Raw genomic sequence first — 22,904 nt, forward strand, 5'->3', positions numbered from 1 at the left:
CTCTATTATCCATCATCATTCTTCTTCATTTTCATTTGGTTTTTCCGGGGGACCATTGCTCCAAGGGACAAGGATAGACCATTCAGGCTGAACGCCACTCTTGCCCTTATTAAGGAGATTGCCTTCGGCAATTGACATAACCATAACATCTGTCTTGATTATGAAAGCACAAAAAAAAAAAAAGGCACGTTGGCAATTATATTAAGTTATAAGCTTGCATTTTTAAATCTAAAAGCACAATTTTGTTCTGTTTAAGTTCTTTCATGTCACCCCCTTGCTTTTTATTTCCTTCTCCTTTTTTCCTTTTTTCCCCACCCCATCAAATACGAGAAATGGTCTCAGTTTGCATGGATAAATACCATTATCATCAGTTTCATCACCTTGCAACTGCACATTATTGATGTTCCAATCCGGAGCTTTTGACCGCACCGAACCTCTGCTGGTGTAGGGTTTGTTTTTAGTATTAAAAACTAATGGAAAAGCATGCTGAATTGCACTGATAAGTTGATTATACAATATAATCAGCCAGCTAATTACATTTTTTAAAAATAATGCTCATATTTTATAGACAGAGAGACGAGATAGGGGTGCAAAGACAACTGAGTGAGCTAAAGAAGGCAAATCATATCTTTTGATGATAAATACACTTGATTATCCAATTAGTAATACTTCCTGATCATCAGTCTCTGCGAGGTCCAAATCCTAGTTGTACTATTGCACCATCTTCTTGTGGTAAATTAGCATTTACAGGGTTTGGCTTCTCCTTTTGAGCTGCTTCCAGTTGACTTGAAGGTTCTGCTTTTGTCTTGGCAATTTGAACTTCACTTAGTGGACCTCCGCTATCAGCCTTCACTCTTTGGCTTGTGTTATTGTTGTTGTTGATCAGAGCTATGCCAGGAGCTTCAATATCATTATAAGATGGGATGAAAGAAGGTAGCTTGGATAATAAAGCACCAAGACTGCAAGGGATAGTAGGAAGATGGGGTGGAATTGACCAAAAGGGTGATCCTATAATGCCATTTTGTGGGCTGTTCCAACCTAAGTTGATGGACTTGATTGAAGAATCCACCGGTCTTTCGCCGATCAATCTTTTTGTTCCTCCTAACTGGCGTTTGTCATCAAGACAGAATGTTGTTTCATGGTTTTCAAGTATCTGGTTATTTGGTTTGAGGACGTATGGATGTTGGATTGGCAAGTCTGATCTTTGAATGGCAAAGACGCCAGGTAGGCTCTGGAGATAGCTGAATTTCCTCTGTATGCTGATCACTAGATTAAGATCTTCCGCAATCTGAAAAATCCATTATTCTTTGACTGACTTAAAGCCAAAAGAATTTTGTTTAACAAAAAAAAAAAAAAAACAGAGAGAGAGAGAGAGAGAGAAACCTTGTCCAATGAACCAAGTTGAATGATTCCTTCTCTGACAGAAATGATGGCAATTGTCTGCAAATCAAGAGAAACTGTAATGAGCATTTTTTAATGGGCTATAGCAGCGGTTACAGTTGGAATTCTCTTTTCACATTTTTTACATTGTGTAGTTACCAACCTGAATGCCTGAATTGAATTGAAATTCCCACGCCCTTGGTTGCTGGTTATAGGATCAGAAAACTGGAAACTCAGGTTACAAGAAAAAAAGTACATTCGCTTATGCATTGAATTCTGTTGAGGATAAAAGAAAATGCTATACAGGTTATCTTACAGGCTCAATAGACATATTCCAAGAGGAGATGAAACTAGGATCATTGTCATTTGGGGTTTCTTTATACACCCATTTGTGACTGTTATCTGCTGCAATTTTACCTATCAATCTGTAATCAACGTGCCATTAACTTCACCATTCAGCTCATGAAATCATTATTTTACTTAGGTAAGGAATTCTCACCCTTCTCCATAGTTGTAGACTTCATGAGACATTTTGAAGAAAATATCAGCTCCAAACCTCCCCTTTACATAGCCACTTCCAGCACGCTCACATTCATGGAAGTCACAAAACCCATCTTCCCAGACAAGAATCCTAAAACACAAAGCCATCAAGAGCTTACAAATTGAACAAAATGAAACATGGTTTTGCCACAAAAATTTAACTGAATTACCAGTTCCTTATGTTTCCTTTGGAACGATCAAGAGCACTGCCACCATAATCCCACCTGCAAGAGAGCAATTTGATCTACAGACATTAAGTGGACATGACATTAGACAAATTCATTATCACTTGGTTTTGACATTAAACTCTCCTGAACCTATCAAGCTTGTTGGCCTTGACAATTTTTCTTCTTACTTTGGTGGTGGATAATTTCGAGGCAGGATCCGCCAAAACACAGCATAAACCCACTTTGTAGAAGTAGAAGAATCTGAATATGAACACAGGCTGCGCAGGGTGTGCTGCAGGAGACAGTTAAGCATGGGAAGTCCAGCTTCCATTTTCACTCAAACTAGAGCAATAGAGTGAGAGAAAAAGAGAGCTGTCACCGGACAAAGAGTCCAAGTTTAAAGTCGCACATATAAAAGGCAAGCGCAAGAAAAGCATAGCCACGTTTCCAACCGCTGACAGTTCAGTGTAAGAAACACGCTCCAATTAAATTCATTTGTACAAATGTACACTTCGCCCTCTTATTTGTTTTTCATGGTGGGACCAGCTCTTTAGTGGTTGATTCAAATGCAAGACAAACGACCGGTTTAACACTCCAAATGAAATTGTTGGCGAGTTTGATACACTCTCCCTGCTAAGGACTTGGGGGTGGCATTTCTTGATCGGACAGCTTCCCCACGGAAGCTTCTTTAATTTTGTGTCTTTGCTTAAGAGAGCAGGATGGACAAATACGAACAGTTGGTTTCAATAATTCTGTTTGATTAGGATATGATAATGTGAGAGTTTTGATGGGATTATCTCACCATGCAGATTGTAGTGTCTCACTTGCATTTCAGCAGCAAAGTTTGCAATTGATTATAAGAGGACAAAAGGATGTATGAAAATTGAGGTTTTCTTTCTTTATTTATTTCCCCAAATCAAACACTAATTTCTTTTCTTTAGGACCTCTTTAATCTTTATTCAAGTGAATACAAGAGAATTTGATTAGATGGATATCTCATGTTGAACCAATGCTACCATTTATCAACGTCTGAGGTGCCAACAAGGCCAGACAGACAGTCACATGGAGATTCTGATTCTTGCCTTTAACAAAGAAAAAGATCTCCTATTGTTGTTACTGAATAATCTGAATTGCTAGATGACTTAAAGTTCAGTTCAAAAATGTTTTATTCCGAATATATAAGATGTAATGAGCCCTTCCTGACAAATCTTTTGATTCTGAAAACTAAAAATGTTTTACATAGCTATAAATTATAATAGAAATTCTTGATCATTTTCAAAATAACAGGTGGAAAAAAAATCCACTATTCAAAAGGAAATATGCTACAGAACAACTAGACAGTTTTAACATCTGTTCTTAGAAATTGATAGTATTTGTTTTTCAGTAAAAATCACTTGATTTTGTTGTAACAATATTTGATGTCAATATATACGTTTGTCTATTGATGTAGTGGCAGTGGTCCTGAAAGGCTGATGGGTCTTATAAATCAATTATGCTAAGTTATAGGATTATTGACTTATCAACTCTGTAATGTTATAGCTGGCTCAGTTAAAATGGTCATGAATCTGAGCCTGGTTCAACGTCCCTGGGATGGAGAATGATAACAATTTTATAGCTCTTCAAGCGATAAATATCAATGTACTGAGATATGGAATCCAGTTTATCATATATCATAGCTAAAGTATTTCTCTTGTTCCAAGAGATGGAAAAGGTTTCAGGCTTTATCTTCAAGGTCATCCAAAGGGGGCATCTTCTGAGACTGTATCTTGATAAATATTGCAGGCTTCAATGTCAGAACGTTGTATACTCAGGAAGCTTTGGTCAATCTGATAAAGGAATAGCTAAAGTGGGTTGCAATCCCGGGGAAGAATCATATGCAGGTCCTGTTGCCCTTCAATATAACTAGAAAAGCAGTCAAGAAGCCACTTTATCTGCCCAAGCTCTTGACTAAGAGAGCGGTCCAAGGGTGGTTAATATATCGGTGGATTCAACATTTCAATTCTGTAGTAGTTGATTGAAGACATGCATTTTCTTAAACTCTGACAAGTGGCAAATTACAGACGATCTAAAGGCTAACAAAGCTTCAATTTTAAGTCTCTAAAAAGTAAGAAAAAGAAATCTGAATGAAATCTTATTTACTTTTTGTAAAAAGAGAAATGTGGTCCTCTAGCAATCCTTATAATTACTGAGAGTGCAGCACCATGCTTCCTGAACAAGATCAATAGGTCCTACTCACTTTTTTCCATGTCCTGGGGTTAACTGGATTCCATTTACATAGCAGCACTTCCCTTCAGATAGAAAGTTCTCCAGAGACCAATCAAATTGCATCTTCCTCTGCTAAATTTGCATGGAAGTTTTATAATTTTTTGACAGCTCAAATGTAAATGGATCTAATCATGATAAATACAACTTAGTCTGTCAAATGTAAATGGAAAATGCAGGAAAGGTGCCATTTGAAGGAGTCATAAATTCATTTCTTATGTACTTAACCCAAATCAAGAGTAATTAAAGAATGTAATTTACATATAGCTAGAGTACGGTTTCTGAAGATAAGAGTTACCCATTCCAAGTAACATGACACAGTGCAGTTAATATTTTTCCTGAGAATTTGATATAATAATTGAAGAAGATATAGGTCCAAGCTGAACGCCGTGATTGGGACGGGGCTTGCATGGGTGGGGCAGGTAAAAAGATTGACAGCTACAATTAGTAAGGCAAAAGAGCATCCCAACTCTTTCTAGAAGGACATCCATGGCATGGCCCTCTCCACCCCTACAATAATCTCTTTTCCTTGCCTTTCCTTATCTCTTTGGATTGAACAGTCCAACAACCACCTCTCATTGGTGCAAACCACGGACCTAAATCTCATCAGAAATATCAGTCCACAAAATTTTTATTAGCCAACCTCTTTTGCTGTTTTCCTATGCAGCTACACAGCCTACACTGACCTCAAATGCTGAGTCTTTGCTCTTTTTCCACTTTAATGACACTGCCTCATGCTTCAGTGAAATTTTTGCTTGGCTTTAACATCATTAATAATTACCAAAATTGAAGATCCAACAGGTTTTATGGTGCCAGCAGGGATCTAAGAGGATACCAAGCTTAGGTAATTAGAACAAAAATAATCTTTCCTGCAGAAATGGTGGTGATTTCCAGCAGCAAGAAGATTGAAGGCTACTGTCCATATTTTCTATGGCCTTAGAAATGTATGGATCAGGACCCAGGTTTCTTTTAATGATACTCAAATCTGCAAAATAATTACAAAGTTAAAGCAAGTTTTCCAAAGTCATGAAAGCTTGGATTCCAACCTAGGTCCACTTCTGCATATGATCAAATGGAGCCAAAATAAAAAACTCACAAGCACCAGACAAAGTTGTGCTTGTACCCACTGCTAAACAGCATTCGGTACCTACAAAAGCGACAATACATTAAAGCAAAGAAGAAGAAACGTAGAATTAAATGTTGGGGAAGTTCCAAATTTGCAATTTCATGGTATCCAAAATACTTCACAGAGTATTTCAACAGACAAATATATCAAGAACAAGTCAACTACTCAAGCTGGGTCTAGAATGCTTAACTTTCTTTTACATACAACAGTTTTCTTCAAACAATTATCCATAGCGGGCCTAGAAAATCTTTCATAAACTCCAGAAAGGAGGGTTTTTCTTGTCAGAGAAAATCCAAGTAGAAAAAAATGTCCCGTCACGTAGTTAGAAAAGCTGCTCATCTCATGGAGAAATTACATTGAAAAAAGTAATAGAACTTTTAAAAAAGGCAATAGCATGGAACATCTCAACATTCAATGGTTTAACCTACCTGGAGCCTCCTGTTTGGGTCGTAGGTAAGAGCCATTGTCTCTCCAATGTACAGCTCAAAACTGAGAAAGAACCTACAAATGACTTAAAACTATATATGAACGATGCAATTATATCAGCTAGCAGTACTTCAAAATATCTCAGAGGGAAGATAAGAGTATTAACATCAGCCAGTAAGTGTGCGTAACAGGGCTGCGAGAGGTCAAACCCGATGAAAATTCCGTACAAAATTGGTGCTTGTTGTCTGGCAGAGGTTTAGTTTGAGTTCTTTTTCGTTATTAACTCGGCACAGTCAATGGACAAGGATTTCCTCTCCTTGGGGCCTCGGAAATCTGCTGAGCAGAAGCTAACTTTGGGCTTCCTAATTTTTACTCAGTCCAGACCAGAATAGCAGAAGTCCAAACTATTCCCAGCCCCCGCCTTCGCTTCATCAGATAAAAGTTGGGCCACGTAGCCAACTTTTGGCCCAGACTTGATTTTGTGATTCGTGCAGTTGCAACTCCGGAGCCAGGAACAGGAAGGAGTCAGGACTCATAGGCGATTCTGGAAATTAAAGAACATAAATGATATATTTTTTTAATTTGCTCAATTGTCTTAAAACAGTATAAACTAACAATCATAAATGTCGTTTATCACCTAGATTTGGTATCATAAATAGTGGTAGTTATTAAAATTGATGAGAAGTGCGATCAGCAAAGCTCCTATTGATAGTTACTTAGTTGGGACATCCCTCCTGGAATAAGCTCTTTCCATGCCCAATGAGGCCAATTTGATTTGAAATAATCATAATGCCTACAAACATCACTGAAGTCAACAATCAACCGCAAAAATCGGCAGACAAAACTGAGTTGGCATGTTGACAATGGGGCCATTGACTTTCCTGGATTGGATTGAGTTTACTGGAAACGCTTCATAGTCAACGTCGACGGAATACTTCTTTTGAATCCTGCTCAAAGGGTTTGTTATCCTGCTTTCTTTTGATGGTTAATTCATAAAATTTACTGCGTTAAGCATTGGAGATTCTTCTTCTTAGTTGACTCCCAATGGCATGTCTATCAAATTAGAGCGTACAGCCGATATTCTTTGGCAAGTTGATGGTTTTCCACCATAAATAATTCAAAGCGCCCCATGATTAATGCAGCTATCGGGGTGACTAAAACAGTTCTGTCAACTCTCATCAAGGAAGATTATTTCCCCCAGCCCTATAAATACTAGTGGTAGTAGTTTTATATTTCATAGTAAGACAGCTTTTTGTTCAGGCATCAGGATAAAGGTAGTTGCCTACTTGCATCCATGTCGATCTCTGGAATCCAAGGCCTGCCTTTCGAGGTTACAGGTATGAACACGAGCACCTTATTCCTGATTGCCAACGTTATCTTCTTACACATATCCCAATCTGGGTTTAATTTCTTTTGCAGTTGTTGGATGTTACAACCTGGAGGACAAGGAATGGATATCAAGACAGGATCCTTATGTCTGTCTGGAATATGGAAGTGCCAAGTACAGAACCAAAACCTGCACAGGTAATTGGTCTGTCCTTGGCATTTAATTTGCTAATATGACATCAAACAGAACTTTATGTTTTAAGCAAAGCTCCGCTATTAACAAATCTCATTTCCAAATAATTTTGTTTAGATGGAGGGAAGAATCCTACCTTCCAAGAGAAGTTCATTTTCACACTTATTGAAGGCCTCAGGGAGTTGCATGTAATGGTTTGGAACAGCAACACTCTCGTTGCTGATGATCTTATTGGCAGTGGAAGGTAAATGATCTCATTCTATACTTTCATTTGAAAAGAACAAAAACTCCCTTAACTCTGTAGTTTGAATGATCAGTTGTTCTAGCTTATGTTACAGGATTCAACTCCACAAAGTCCTTACCCAAGGTTTTGACGATTGCACCTGGCCACTGCAAAGCAAATCTGGCAGGTTGGTTAAAAAGAAGCTTGTATAATCTCTTGTAACCATGACCTAGCCATTGTTAAATTTACGTCTCTGATAGATTTCTTTCGGTGCAGACATTCAGGAGAGGTAAGACTCATATTGCACTACCCTAATGCAATGGTAAGTTAATTTACCAAGTTCCATGTATTTGCAGAACTCCATAAATCCTTACTGGAGGATTCATACTTAAATATAAACCTCACCAAGTAACCATGGTTTCGAATTGTAGCAACCGCAAAAATTCAAGACAAAATTAGCTTCCTCAGTTCCAGAATATGCACCATCTGCCCCCTTCAACCCGGTCTCACCATATGGTCACCCACCAGCGGCACCCCCAGCTGCTTACCCGACTCCGATGCCATATGCAGCTCCATCTCATTACAAGTCATATCCTACTAGTACAGCAACATATCCGCCGTCTCCATACGCTGCCTATCCTCCGCAGGCCCCTGCTGCAGGTTACCCTCCACATGTCCCTCCTGCTGGTTATCCTCCACAAACATACCCACCTCCCCCTCATGCCTCAACCTATTATCCACCAGGTACATTTTGTTTCTTCATTTGTGTTTTCTTTCGTTTTTGTTAGCTAGTAATTGTGCACTTCTTTTTTTAAGCTGCTGTCCGATTGATGCATGCTATAAATTCCTAAAAGTAAAAAATTCAAGATCTTTAAACTCATCCCAGTCTCTCTCCAAATTTCCGTGTTTGTCAGTTGCTTTATCTGAATTTCTAATTATTGCTGCAGCACCAACCGGAATCTATCCTCCACCACCCTATTGAGCTCGTTTGCAATGTCATACAAGCAGAGAAAATACTACATCAACAGAAGCTAAAAGAATTCATGCTTTGAGCCACAATGGCTTTGTATTTTGTAACTATTCTGATCTATGCAGAAAATTTCACTGCATTGGAAGAATATATTTCCCTTTTTTTACTCTTTATTTCAAGCATTCCTGTATGTTTTTATTAAACAATGGTTTCTTGTAATAAAAAAGTGGTTTTTCTCTCAAGTTGGTGGTATTTGTATTCAGCTTCCTGTTTTGTTTAGTATTTTGACAAAGAAATTGATAAAGTATTAAAGAATGGAAAATCATATTTTAGAACACTGCTGACCAATTAGTTGTGTGAGATCAATGGTGGACCAACAATTTTGTTCTTTCCATCTTTGACTGAATTTAGCCTTAGCTAAATGATCATTGCATACTCATTTAGACTGGCCACAGTACAAATCTATAAGCAATATGACCAAGATGACTAAAGATTTCCTTGGAATGTTATTGGCTATTGATCATAAGCCTTTTTATTAGCTTAATTATTTTTTTATACAAAAATTTTTAGATAAGGAAAGATTATTTATTTCATAATTAAAGTTTCAATAAAAATTTATATTGAATTTACATTAATAAATTATCGACAACGAAAATCAAATTTAAACCTTAAATTCAATTTTGTACAAACCATATAGTTCCATGGCCTAATGTGATAGTTGCAAACTTGAAATTACAATACATTTTCATCACAAGACCAGGAAGATTTGAAGCAAAATCAAGAAATGAAATCTGTTATACTCAAAGGCACCAATCTTGAATCTCATTTAACCCTATAAAGATCTACTAAAATTATAATAATAATAATAATAATAATAATAATAAAACTTCATTCAAGAAAAAAAATGTGCTATTTATAAATGTAGCACTTAAAAAAAATAGACCCAAATTTTATCCTTCCCCAACGTAATAAATTGAATATTGAAGCACTTAAAAAAAAAAAACCATTGGTTTTCACAGCTGCTCTGTTTCCTTATCAATTGAAAAGCTAGGCCTTTGTCAAATCTTATAATAATTAAGTAAATAATATATTAGTATTTATAAGATATTAAAATTCATTAATAATAAAATTTAAATTTAATTTAATTATTATCAAATAAAATTTAAATTTGAATAATTTAATTTATCAATCGAGTTAAATTTAAATATTTTTATATTTAATTTAAATTATTTATGAATTTAATTTAATTATTATATTTTAATATATTTTAATTAATAAAATATATTAAATTTAAATATAAATATAAATAATTAAATTTTTATTAAATATAAAAATTAAATTTATTTTTACATGTTAATCGAACTTAATTTAAAAATTTTAAATAATTTAATTTTAACTTGAATCAAACTAAAATTAAAATAATAAAATTCAATTGAATTGAGTCAAATTTCAAAATTTTAATTTAAAATTAAATTTAAATTCAAATTTAATATAGTATCGTTTCAAACTATATCTATTACACCCTATCCTAAACGAAGAAACAGGGAGCACAGAAAGCAGAACAACAAAGAAGAAGTAAACAAGGGATGGATTACATAGGAATAGATCTTAACTGCGCAATTGGATCTCTCAAAAATGGTAATTTCCCTCCAAAGGACTATTTGCTTCCACTCATATCTAAGTTCCTCGGATACGCCATCGTCGCCGCTTCCACCACCGTCAAACTCCCTCAGGTCTCCCTCCCTCTCTTTCTTTACCAAACCCATATTTAATTGGCCTTTTGGGTTTTTTGAGTTCTTCTCTAATAAAAAAAATCATTATTTAATCTATCGACACTGATCCCAGAAGTTAAAGATCTCATTCCACGGTTTTTGATTGTTAAAATTATTGGGATCGTTTGGTTTCCTAGTAAAGCTATGAGTTTTAATGTAGAAATGAGATCAATTTATAAACTTCTTTGTAATTTCTCTACTGAGATCATTTAATGTCCATTCTTATAAATGATCTTTTCAACCATGTAATAATGCTTTTATTGTTGTAACCATTGCAGATATTAAAAATATTGAAACATAGAAGTATTAAAGGGCTTAGTATTGTTGCCTTTGAGCTTGAAGTAGTTGGTTATACCATTGCTTTGATATACTGCCTCCATAAAGGGCTACCCTTTTCAGCTTAGGGAGAGTTGGCATTTCTTTTGATCCAAGGTAAGTCTAGCAGGGTTTTTATTTTTATTTATTTTTTCTATGATTTTGCATGTTGCTGAGAAGTTCTTTCTTGTGTCGTATGAGAATCCTGGAAATCATACTGACCTCTCCAAAATTATATTGCAAGTAGAGTGCACGTGTATTTGTTTGACTGTCAACTATGTTTGATAATTGATATTGCCATTGATCCATGCTGGGGGAAATTGTTTGTCAGACTTGCCATGCGCTAGGCATCCGGATCTTGGAACTAAACTGTTTATAGGTTGGACCATAAGTAGGATTAAGAACAAGCATTCTGATGCAATCCTGAATTTTGGACTGAACCCAATTTATAAACATTTAGGCTAATGAAAGCTTGATTTCTTTTGTGTAATATGCATCTTCATAACTTACAATCACAAACCTGTTTTGTGTTTCCTTGCTCCTTTCCCCTTTCCTCTGTTGTATGGTGCATGTGCACAAATGCATGGTTCTATATGTGCATGCATGCGTGTGTAGTTGCGTGTTTAGTTGATAAATTAGAACTAGAATTGAGAGACTAATAAACTATGAATACATGGTAATCGAAACCAACCACTATAGTTTCCAGTACTGGTTAAGCTTTCTAGTTGTGAATATGATGCAAACTTTATATCTTTACAAAGCAAGTAACCTGTTCATCTTTTGGTTGGTTTATTTTTTTCCTTCATTCAGTTATTGGTTTACATTTTCAGAAACTGATACTGCATCCTTATATGTTTCACCTGATTTTTATTCTGTTACAGCACTAATCTTAGTTGCAATAATTTACTACTTTTCATGACCTGCCGGCATCTCAACATGGATCAGGGCACTACTGTATCCTGCTTGCTTTCTCTGTTGTAATTTCCCTTTTTCTTTCTGTTTTTTGCAGTTTCCTTTTGTAACTTTTTATTTGTAGGAATGAAAAACATATATATGTTTCCTTAATGTGATGGTCTTTCAGATATTGTGCTATAGCACCAACAGTCTTAGCTGGTCAAATTGATCCTATTGTTTTTGAAGCTCTATATGTGAGTAGAAACTTTCACTGCCCATACTTTGTGTGGAAAATATTGTTGAATGCATACTGGCTTGCACTCCTTGTTCCTTTACCTTGTATCTCTCGTCCACTTATGGTTATGTGGATAATATTACAAACAGATATCTGATTCCTAATATTCAGTAGCTTTATTTTTTTCAATTAGAGAGCTTTTGTATCCAGAGTTATGGGATACAAGGCTTAGTTTGTTGTTGTTGTTGAGAGCTTTTGTATGCCTAACACAATTTTTACATGGAAATAACCTGCTACAGGCATCCCAGCATGCAATATTTTTCTTTGCCAGGGTGCCTTAAATATGGAACAACTTTTCTGTAATTATAACTCGAATTCCATATTGAATTTTTCATTCTATTCTTAAACTGTACAATTTTATAATTTATTAACCATTGGTTTTTGAAATTGCTACAGTTTCAGCAATTCTTTTATTAATTAAAGGGAAAGAAGTTGTAAACCTTTCTGAGATCTATATATTTTACAACCATCCATAGATCTGTATAAGGCTCTGATTCTTGTCATGCCTGTTATCACATGTCCATGCATGTGGGCTGTTATTTCATAATCCTTAAATGCTGTTAAAGCTATAACCTGTAAAAACTCATAGTTTCAAGCTGTGTTTTGCCTGCAAGTGATCTACTGCTGTTATGTTGAAAATGTAGTGTGTAGGATGGTGGGAAATCATCAATACTCCGTGCTTGTTGCATAGTTGCATCATCAGGTGGTAAATATTTTTTTCCTTTGGTAAAAGGAGAAGACAGCCTAGTTATTTTTACACCAATTAAAATAAAAAGGCTTCTTTTTTGGTAGATTCAGTTAACTTCTATAACTCAGTGGATCTATTTAGTAAATTGCTAATCTATTTAACTAGCTATATAACTAATTCCAGGTAAGTTTCCATGAAATGATAATGATTAATTCTGTTTGTTCTGCTTACTTTCTTATCAAATGTCCTTCTTTTGTGACTTTTTTATTTATATACAATCTATATATGCTTTTAGGTAATTCTCTAATGTTGTCAATGAATAATTATTTTTGAGCAGAACAAAAGCACTGGGGAGCTTAGCTTCTTAACATGCTTAATGAATTCCAGTGGCTCTCTTGGTAAGTTCATATTGTTAATGGAGCTACTGGAGTATCAATGTTGATACAGCCATAGAGGTAGTTTTATTATCTGCCAATAACGAGGTAGAAGCTAAGTTCATTGATGTTTTTCTCTTGCAGTGAGAGTATTTACCAGCATCCAGGAAAAAGCACCAACAAGTGGTATCCTTTATTATTGTATATATTTTCATATAGATTTATTTATTAAAAAATTTACACGTATTCTATTCTCTGTGTTTCTTTAGAATCTGTTTACTACCAAAGCATTTTCTCTACCTTTTTCTAGGAAAACATAAGATAGATTACAACACTTATAAAATTTCTTTACAATGTAAACTCATAACTACACATGCTACATTATGAAAAGCTGCATGTACACAGTTTTTCTCCGAACCGTTCCTATTTCCCTTCTGAGCTTTTATAAGTTATTATGGGCTCTGTACTCTGTATCCTGACAAATGGCACAATCCTGAGTCAAATCATCATATATCAAAAGCCACAAGTCCAGAAGGAGAAGAAAGTAAAGTAAAAGGATTACCATGTTATAGTTAGACTATGGTTCAGTAGCAAGGTTCAGATGCCGCAGTCAATGAGCAGAGTGTTGCAAGGGCAAGTTATTTATCCCTCCATTTTGTGACCATTGGATCTATTGAATTTTCCATTGATGTTACCAAGCATACAATAGCTATCAACACATAGTTGATACTATGAATTCGATAGTCTTGAAGACCATGCATTTTAGATTTTAGTGAAATCAATTAACATAGATCTTTTATTAAAATAAAAAATAAGATTCATTATCTTTAATCTGCTTCTCTTTATGCTTCATTAGGCTTATATGAATCATGTTGCATTTAGGCTTGGTCCTGTTTGGCATTCATTTATATTGAATTATTGAGGAATATGGTCCTGAGTCTGCCTTCAAGTTTTATGCGTTGATCTCTAAGAACATCCAAAAGTAATATCTTTTTATCTTTTGCTCTTTCCAAAAATATGTAACTTGGATTTAAGTAAATAGTACATTTATGTTATATTCTTCACTCCTCTCGAGTCAGATCTTATATTGCATTGCATCAAGTCCTGCACATACATTTCCTTGTACTCAAATGTATTTGGCAGTAAAGGTTGTAGTCAATGAATAAACCACAACGAGTCAATCTTTTAGGATGTAATTTAGAATTTTATGAATTGAAGACTTGTGAGCGGTTCACCATGAATCTTCATTGTTGGTCCCGATGCCTGTGTCTGTTCGTTAACGATCAACTATACAGTCTACAATGGCTTTTTCTTACTCTTTCATCTTTTTTCAGGATTCTAATAAACAAAGATATTGATGGTTTACTGCGGCCCAAGCTTTCCAGCCTCGCTAGATAATATGCCTGAAGCCATGGTTTTTCAGCTTGCAAGAGTTAGCATCCGAATGTCTTGTTACGAACAGAACAAAACCCAAGTGCCGGTTCCAAGGGATAGAAAGCATTTCTATCAGCTGAAGGATATTTGCTGCCTCAGATCCAGTCTAACCCACAGACATGAAAAAGTAGAAAAAGTAAGGAGAAAAGCGTACATAATTCATTAGAAAGAAAATTGATTAGACTAGCTACCAATTGAGGTGAAAAAATGAAAGCGTGAAAGGCAGGCAATGGTAGAAGCAAGCGTGAATTCTGTGATTAGATAAAGATGACGCCTTTAAAAATGTTTGGAATTGGACAATGGCCTCGAAATTTCCATCAAATTGCACTATTCTATTTCCAAATATCATTATCATTCAACCCAAACATTAAAATATCACAATGTCAAGTTTAGAAAAATTAGCACCAAGCATTGCAAATGTGAAAGTTTTACTATTGTAATGGACCAATTGCTTTCAAAAGCAAAAGCACAAATCTCAAGCATTTCAGGGAAGTCTCGAATTTAATTTCAGAGGTGGGAATGTGAGAGTTGACAAAAGACTTTCACCACCAAGGGGCTGCAATTGAAGAAAACTGGCCGTCAATCCTGACTGGCAAGTTTTGAATTTTGTTTGTTTTTACTGATACATATAAATTAAAAAAATTAACAAATCAAAGATTTAGAATGCACCAGCAAAATCTCCATAGGTTTCAGAAATTCCAACCCAATCTATGTTTATGGATAGTTCAACATTGGAAATCCATAACAAAATCAAAACTCAATTCTGACTCGGATTCAGACGAATGCCAAGTTTCTATTGACAACACATCAACACTTACAAGCAATATATTACATGCTTAACTAAAGGATGTATATAACATGTAAAACAGCTTAGCACACATGCACTCAGAGATTCATATACCCTTAAAGATATGTAATTAGTTTGCAACTGAATACATCATGTTATTAGCTGCTGCAATGTTAAGGATAATCTATACCATCCCTTTGTGAAAACCAACTTTCCTGGCAATACTAAAACACCATTCACAAAACAAGCTAGTTATCAGGCAAAATGTTAAAGTAACATACTAATAATAACTAAGCAAAACAAATGGATGACTTAGCTAAATGTACCTCACTTTCGGTTGTGTAGATAAAGGAGCACCATGTAAAGAGTTGCAGTCAGTTGCGAGGCAATCATCCAATCAGTTTGTCCAAAAATCATTGCCCTCCCACCTGATTCAATTGGAACTTTCTGATAGCATCTGAATAATATACCTAATTTCATTTTTCACATTGATCTTGATTTTTTTTTTTTTTTTTGCTGTACCTCGTCAGATAACAATATAAAATGATATCCCAAACAAGTTGATAATCATTGCAATATATCCAGGCTAGATTTATAAGAGCACAGCCAAAACCAGAAATTGTCAAAAATTTCAGAAACCTGTGCCTCTGTAATAATTAAGAGAACATTGAAAAATGCTACTATCTAGACAAACATTAAGATGATGCAAATGTAATATGATAACAGTTCCTCACTTTTAACTACTTATCCATATGCATATACTTACATGTGAGATGAAATTAATTAACCCCCCAATTAGGTGTTAGATAATAAGTGAATGAGTAAAGTTAACTACATGCTAGCTAACTTTCCGTTTTCAAAGCAAAAAATGAGATGACACGTGACAGCATATAATGTCTCACAATGAATTTCCTAATGCAGTTTCTAACCAATAAAATCACTTAATATCGCATATCAGTAACTCATGGTAAAATAAAATCAACCAGAAGCATCACAAACCATTAAAAAATGGCTTGGAAAACAACAAAGCAATAACTAATAATAATTCAAATAGAGATTAAAAAAAAAATAGTTCATAAGAGAATTTACTAATGTCATGCAACAGTAGCATTCATAATATCTACCTATCAAACCTTTTCTCATCAAACCAAAAATAACATAAAAGAACTACACTTTCCAAAGAATCAAAATGTTCATGTTTCAAACTCAGTTTTCACTTGCATAGAAATGCAAATTGCAAATCAAAAGGTCTAATTTGGTTCGAGGTTCTAACTCCTGACCTGTACCTTTGATCATGTTTGAAACAATTCAGCAACAGACAATAGACATATCTGTATTCAATTGATATATTAATTGACCATAAAGCAGAAAACTTCTATCATTATTTTACTGATATTCAACAATTTGATGCTGAAAATCATGAAGTCAAGTAGTTTAAATACAAATACACCTATCTAATGAGCTTTGTAACATACTCAATAATGCATTAGGGTGCTGCTTTTTCAAATTCCATACAGGATAATTATATTTGTGACCAAAAAATAAAAAAGGTAGCTAAATAAAGAAACTCATAGCAAAAAGCTAAGACCCAACAGAAATATGGGAAAATAAAAGAGAAACTATCACTTTTGAAGATGTAGATTCAATTCAAAAGGCAATCAACAGCACACAGCATTGAATTAAATACTTAAACAAGGGAATCGGATACCATAACACAAAATAAAGTATATAGTTAAAGATCAAGAGTGCTTTTTTTCCCCCTCTTTTTACATTGCAACTTCGCCTCCTCCAATCCATATTAACTGCGAGAACTACCACTACTACTTGCCAACCTCCTCAAAGTGCTAGCCACAAAACTCCTCCCACTCAAAAGCCCTAACAACTTAAATGATGTTGATCGACCCGTGCTGCTCGAAGCAATAGTAGGAGCTCCAATTTGACCAGCCACCCCCGGCGGAAATTCAACTCCATTATCTTGTGCCCCACCATCACTGGCACTTGCATCTAAATGTTCCCCTGTATCCAAATAAACCGCAAGTGATCCTCTAATTGCTCTTAACCAATCGGCCCCCTCCGAAGTTACTCTACATTTCTTCAGTTTCACTTTAACCAAATTCGGGCAACCACTAGCAAGCGCTTCCATTCCATGATCTGAAACAGGGCAACTCTTAATACAAAGCTTCTTTAAAGCTATACATTTCACAGCAATACATGAAATCTCCGCATCACCAACCGTATCACTACCGCATAAAGCTAACCGTTCCAAATTCTGACAATTCGAAGCTAACATTTCCAAACTCAGTTTCGTCGGATTAACACTAAAAAGAACTAACTCTTGTAAATTAGGGCAAGATAGGGCAACAGCGATTAATCCTTGGTCACCTATTCGATTCGCTTTCCATCCATCAATGTGAAGCTTCCTTAACAATTTACATTTCTCAGCAACAGCTCCGAGTCCGAAGTTGGTACACTCAGGAGTCTTAACGAGGTGAAGAATTTCTAGATTTAAACAGTTGGCTATGGCCGCGAGACCGACATCACTGACTTGGATCCGCTCCATATGGATCTCTACCATACCCGTGACCCGGTCCACTATAAGAGGGAAAATCTTATCCCAATCACCAGAGCATCTAAAAAGTTTTAAAGATTTCAGATTCTTTGCACCAATAATAAGCGGACCAAAGCACTGTCCATTGTAAAGCTCTTTTAAGGAAATCGTTTTCAACGCCTTCGCCGCCACCCCTGGCCCTATCGGCTCCACTGCAAGCCCGTCGGTGAGACCCCGAAGTCGTTTCACGGAGAGTTCCTCAAGAGCTGGACAGTTGTCGAGCACGGCGTTCATGCCTTTTGCTCCAAAAGTGCAAGATCCACACGAGAGCTTCTTTAGACCCCTGCAGTTTTTAGCGAAAGCCGACATGCCTGTATCGGTCAATTCACGGCAAGCCCGGAGCTTAAGGCGAGTCAAGTTCCGGCAACGCTCGGAGATTTGAACAAGCGCTTCGTCGCCGATGCTAACAGATCTACGGTCACATTTCAGAGCCAGTTTCGTGACAGCGTCGAAGCGAGAGAATATTGAAGGAATCAGAGGGTGCAGATCTGATTGAGCGTTGAGGGAGAGTCGATGACGGCTCTGTCCTTCAATCCTCAACCACCGCCAGCAAACAAGAGAGCATTTTTTCCTGTCACCGGGACTAAGACACTGAAAAATGAAAGCCAAACACTCGTCGGGTAGATCCGAGATAAAATCCGATAATCCATTTATGTTTCTTCGGTCAAGCTCTTCAGCTTCCTCAACTTGCATCGGGCAGATTATGGCCGTTGATTTCGATTTTGACCGTTGGCTATGGTTACAATCTCGACGGCTAGTGAGTTTCGCCGTCGAAAATGACTGGCCCATCCACGACCACTAACTAAATCTATAAAAAAAAGAAAAAAAAAAACAGCCACAGGGTTATTATCCTGGGCGAAACCGCAGAGGAATACTTAAGGAAAGGTTTAACTGAGTAGCATGTTTACACGGCCGTCTTCTTCTGTTTTGTTTTTGTTGGAAATTTGCAGACGACGGACTTCAAAATCGGATTTCAATTTGGCTTTTTTGAACTTTGTTTGCTTTCGTCTTTCATTTTGAACAAAAGTCTTCGGTCTTTCTCATGTTTTTATACTCCGTTCCCGTCCTCATAATACTTTTCTTGAGCCCACCCCCGATTTCCGTTGTTTCTGGAGTCAAAGTCAAAGAAAATGAAAATTAAAATGGGTAAAAATAAATTGGGAGACGAGTTGCGCACAGAGGATGGTTTCTTCTCATATTATTATGTTTAATTTTGTTCTGTTAATTTAAGTCGGTCCCACCTGGCCCACATCCTTAAAACGTCGCCGCTTCGAATCGATCCCTTCGAAAAAAAAAGCGACCAGTGTAGTGATCCTCAGTTCCTCGACAACACTTCACTCGCAAAAGCTTGGTGGTTTTTTCTCCTCCGGCTTCGACTGCAACGGTACGACCGTCTCGCCTCCGGACTCCTATCGGCTCCAGGGCGTCCTTGGTGCGCCGCCGCAGATTCGGCTGGGCTCGAAGAGGAGGCATCCTCTGCGGAGAAGAGTAGTGCGGTTCTGAGCGTAAGGGACCCACCAAAGTACCATAGGTGGGATGATCCTGATTACAGGAAATGGAAGGAAAAGGAGGAAGAAATTCTTCAAGACATCGAGCCTATCATTTCGCTTACTAAAGAGATTCTTCACTCTGATCGGTCAGTCTCGTAGCCCTATTCCTTTTACTATACTATTTATTTAGGCTCCATTTACGTAATGTTTTTGAGAATTAGATTATACATTTAAATAGTTACTATTATAATTTGATTTATGTACGGAACAATATGTTTAAATAAAACAAAAAGCCAGTAATAAAAAAATTTTGAATTTCTAAAGTCCTAAAGTGGAGTGTAGTTCCATATCCATGTCAGTATTAAACTTGAATTTCCAAAAAAGTTAGATCATGCGATTTTCGGATTCTTCGATTCTTGATCGTGATAATTCAAATATGTTATCTATGTTTGTTGATTTAGTCCTTTGTCACTGACTGGGAGTTCCAAATATTGAGTTCTGGCATTGTTCAAAGGCTTTTAGGTTAGGATTGCATCATTAACTCATGTTAGTCTAGAGAAGATAACATATTGCACTTTAAGTTGAAAGGTTTTTACTAGTATCGAATGTTGGACTTCTGACTTCTGAGTCCTTTGCTGGTATGAGAGGAATGAGAAGCCACATTTTTCCTTTTGCATGATCAAGAACGTCATGGTTGCACTGCTGTTTCTTTCCTTTCCAATTACTAAAAGAACTTGTTTAATCTTGTGTGATAAAATCTTTTAATGCTTTCAAAATATGGTCTTTTATTGCTTCAATGAAAATTATGCTTCTTGATCATATTTAAAAGAAATTGTTTTAGTAGGAATGTGGAGTCTATTTGTGTCACTAAAATAGCACTTTAATGTTGCCTCGTCATCTTGTATGTCCCTTCAAAACTCTGACAATAAGTTCCCATCAGTATCCCACATTATCTTCTGTTATCAAGGACAGAAGATGATGAAAGCAGAATGGGGACATGGTATTGGTTGGATATAGAGGCATTATGTCAAATTTTGTATTTATGAATTTCCATCATTGTTAATTGCTCATGTGTATGTTAAACACAAAAATAGAAATAGGGGATACATGGAATTCCTCTATTTACTCAAATTAGTAATAGAGAGAAAGAACAACATAAAAAGAAATAAAAGAGTTGTGGTTTTCTTACCAATTTGCTAGAACTGAGTAGATAGACTGGAGGAGCAGATATTTTACATCTTGTGACAAATTCGAAACCAAGTAAATAAGCAACAATAGAACTCTCTAAATGTACTTCTAGTTAAAATTTCAATGTGTTGCTGACTCTTAAGAAAGGAAAATGTTGCTATCTATGTTATCCATCTCCTGTGGTTCTAGTGAAAAATATTTTCCACAATAGTCAGCTAGCTATGTTTTTTTTAAATTACTAATAAAATTAAGTTTCGATCATAGAACCTGTGATTTACACCACTGATAGAGAATCAAGCTAACAGAAAATTTTTGAGATACTTTTTTTTTTTTAAATGTATCAGCTAATATGTTGAGTCAATCATCTTGGCAGTGCAACAATGTTAAGTTTTAGTCAACTTCGTCATTATGATTCTTCCTTCTATTTATTTTTCCTAAAGTTAGGTATATGGATGGGGAACATTTAACTGTTGCAGACGAGGAAGCTGCGGTAGAGAAGCTTCTTTGTCATCATCCACGTTCTGGAGACAAAATTGGATGTGGACTTGATTCTATTATGGTGAGTTTCTGTTGGGCATTATCTTTTATGGGGTTTTTCAGTGTTTTGATTGAATTGCTATAGAATCCAACATGTGTTCTGGGTTAACTTCACAGTGTTTCCATAGTCAGTTTGCTTTGAAGGCCAATATCGAGGCTGCATATTTGAAGAATATCTACTATAAACTTAAAAGAGCGAAGTTGAGTGTTTTGTATGTCCTACCAAAATTTTTCTCCTATCTGCATTTGCTATAAATTTACTCATATGACTAAATCATGTGCAAATATAAGCAATCTTTTCTGTTCCTTGCTGTCAATTGTTGTTTTCTACTTTGAGTCTCATTGATCCATTAATGATCTTGTTTCGCTTAATCCTTTTTTTTTAATTGGTGCAACATTTGACAAATTGTGTGATGTATGTGGAGAACTTGACTTTTTACGTGATGCATTTGATTCTACCATTTTTTGGGTCTGAGTAATCTCAAATAAATTATGAGATTTTTGTTTGGTAAGCCTTGGTTTAGAAGAATAAATTACCAGTAAATGTAAAGTCATATTCTGATTTTCAAACATTGTTGTATCTTGTTTTGGACCTGAGTTATCTCAAATAAGTTATGAAATTTTTTGTTTGGTTAACCTTGATTTGGAAGAATAAATTCCCACTAAATGTAAAGTACTGCTCTGAGTTTCAAACATGGTTCTACCGTGTTCTGGGCCTGAGTTTCATTTGCTATGAATTCATTATTATTTGTTCCTTAGTTCGTGCTGATATGATCTCCAGTTCTCTCCTATGTAAAGCAGCCTTTTTGTGCTTGTCCTATATTTTTTTTCTTAACACTTTATATAGTTTTAGTCTGATTCTTATCTCAAGATTTGTAATTTGCTCACCTAAATTTTCATTTAAAAATTTCATTTTCCTCTTTTCTTTATTCTTGTGGTGTTAAAGTCTTCCTAAAGATGCATGTATGCATGTCTCTGTTTATGTTTTGTATGCAATTGTTGGCACATAGATCAACAGGTGGAACCTTTTGACTGAGGCCATTCTTTTCTCTATTATTGTGACCTAAAATTTGCTTTTTTTCCGTATTTTAATCTGCCTGCTAATTAGGTTTTTCTTACCGATGAGGGTGAATACTGTTTTATTATCCAGTAGCTATTGTGGTTGGATGCAACTAAGCTAGCAGCGTGGCCTTCCATATGTAGATCATTATATTTTCTATGCATGTCTTTGGCATAAACTTGTATTTTCTTTTTAGAACAAGCTAATATTGTGCTTAATCTCCTTATTTGAAGGTTGATCGACATCCTCAATTTAGACACTCGAGGTGTCTCTTTGTTGTTAGAACTGATGGTGGATGGATAGATTTCTCATACCAAAAGTGTCTCCTAACATATATTCAAGATAAGTACCCATCCTTTGCAGAAAGATTTATTAGAGAACATTTTAAACGTGGTAGTAGTGGCTAAAATGTGAAAACTTAATGGTAATATCAGTGTTCAACTACGATTTTGGTGTCACTGGAGATGTTTAAATAATTCTTTTTGGAAGAGAGATTGTCAATTTGTGGCAGTGACCTATATATAGCCTTGATCTATAATTGTCAATGTAGTAGATGATTCTTGACTGGCGCTTCACGTTTGTTATAAATGAGGACAAAGAAAATGATTGAATTGAATCTCACTTTGTTGACTTGTATCTATCTCTTTTGTTGGTGGCTTTGTGCATGTTTGTTATGGTTTAGGAACAAGCTTTTTCTTGAGGTCCTCAGGTCGGAGCTTTAATATCAAGTTACTAGGATTTTCAAGGCACCTTTATTATAGGTCCGGAACTTGTCTTCAGAGCTTGTTAGACAACAAGATGATTTAATTGCTCTCCAAGAACTTTCTGGTCTCTTGAAGCTTAAACACC

At 35.8% G+C, this 22,904-nt stretch overlaps 3 protein-coding genes and 2 pseudogenes across 7 annotated transcripts; 3 read left to right on the forward strand and 2 right to left on the reverse strand.

Moving 5' to 3' along the window:
* Window positions 1–604: 604 nt before the first annotated feature.
* LOC111301185 (uncharacterized) lies at window positions 605–2,480 on the reverse strand. Its single transcript, XM_022896673.2, has 7 exons — window positions 2,276–2,480; window positions 2,091–2,144; window positions 1,880–2,011; window positions 1,697–1,805; window positions 1,544–1,585; window positions 1,384–1,440; window positions 605–1,288 (listed from the first exon to the last, which is right to left on the reverse strand). Exons 1-7 carry the CDS (start codon window positions 2,416–2,418, stop codon window positions 680–682), a joined length of 1,146 nt encoding a protein of 381 aa, XP_022752408.2. The 5' UTR covers window positions 2,419–2,480; the 3' UTR covers window positions 605–679.
* Window positions 2,481–6,625: 4,145 nt separating this feature from the next.
* On the forward strand, window positions 6,626–8,911 carry LOC111301192 (uncharacterized). The gene is made up of 7 exons (XM_022896700.2): window positions 6,626–7,238; window positions 7,321–7,425; window positions 7,538–7,664; window positions 7,759–7,830; window positions 7,920–7,965; window positions 8,075–8,387; window positions 8,591–8,911. Exons 1-7 carry the CDS (start codon window positions 7,196–7,198, stop codon window positions 8,623–8,625), a joined length of 741 nt encoding a protein of 246 aa, XP_022752435.1. The 5' UTR covers window positions 6,626–7,195; the 3' UTR covers window positions 8,626–8,911.
* Window positions 8,912–10,134: 1,223 nt separating this feature from the next.
* LOC111274713 (mannose-P-dolichol utilization defect 1 protein homolog 2-like) lies at window positions 10,135–14,789 on the forward strand (annotated as a pseudogene). Its single transcript, XR_016340810.1, has 7 exons — window positions 10,135–10,346; window positions 10,664–10,817; window positions 11,582–11,654; window positions 11,782–11,848; window positions 12,915–12,975; window positions 13,096–13,137; window positions 14,286–14,789. The product of XR_016340810.1 is annotated as a mannose-P-dolichol utilization defect 1 protein homolog 2-like (transcript).
* Window positions 14,790–16,770: 1,981 nt separating this feature from the next.
* LOC111274581 (F-box protein At1g47056 pseudogene) lies at window positions 16,771–18,569 on the reverse strand (annotated as a pseudogene). Its single transcript, XR_016340809.1, has one exon. The product of XR_016340809.1 is annotated as an F-box protein At1g47056 pseudogene (transcript).
* A 353-nt stretch (window positions 18,570–18,922) lies between these two features.
* Window positions 18,923–22,685, forward strand: LOC111299585 (protein DCL homolog, chloroplastic-like). Of its 3 annotated transcripts, none has more exons than XM_089758186.1 (4): window positions 18,923–19,416; window positions 20,903–21,017; window positions 21,113–21,207; window positions 22,289–22,429. In XM_089758186.1, exons 2-4 carry the CDS (start codon window positions 20,907–20,909, stop codon window positions 22,356–22,358), a joined length of 276 nt encoding a protein of 91 aa, XP_089614312.1. In that variant the 5' UTR covers window positions 18,923–19,416; window positions 20,903–20,906; the 3' UTR covers window positions 22,359–22,429. The 3 variants fall into 3 exon arrangements, with proteins under 3 accessions (XP_089614312.1, XP_089614310.1, XP_089614311.1); XM_089758185.1 differs by having other exon boundaries at window positions 19,277–19,416; window positions 20,899–21,017; XM_089758184.1 differs by lacking the exon at window positions 21,113–21,207 and having other exon boundaries at window positions 20,899–21,017; window positions 22,289–22,685.
* The last annotated feature ends 219 nt before the right edge of the window (window positions 22,686–22,904 follow it).

Source organism: Durio zibethinus, chromosome 3, assembly GCF_047325235.1.
Source record: "Durio zibethinus cultivar Kanyao isolate XHJ-2024 chromosome 3, ASM4732523v1, whole genome shotgun sequence".
Classification (NCBI taxonomy): domain Eukaryota; kingdom Viridiplantae; phylum Streptophyta; class Magnoliopsida; order Malvales; family Malvaceae; genus Durio; species Durio zibethinus.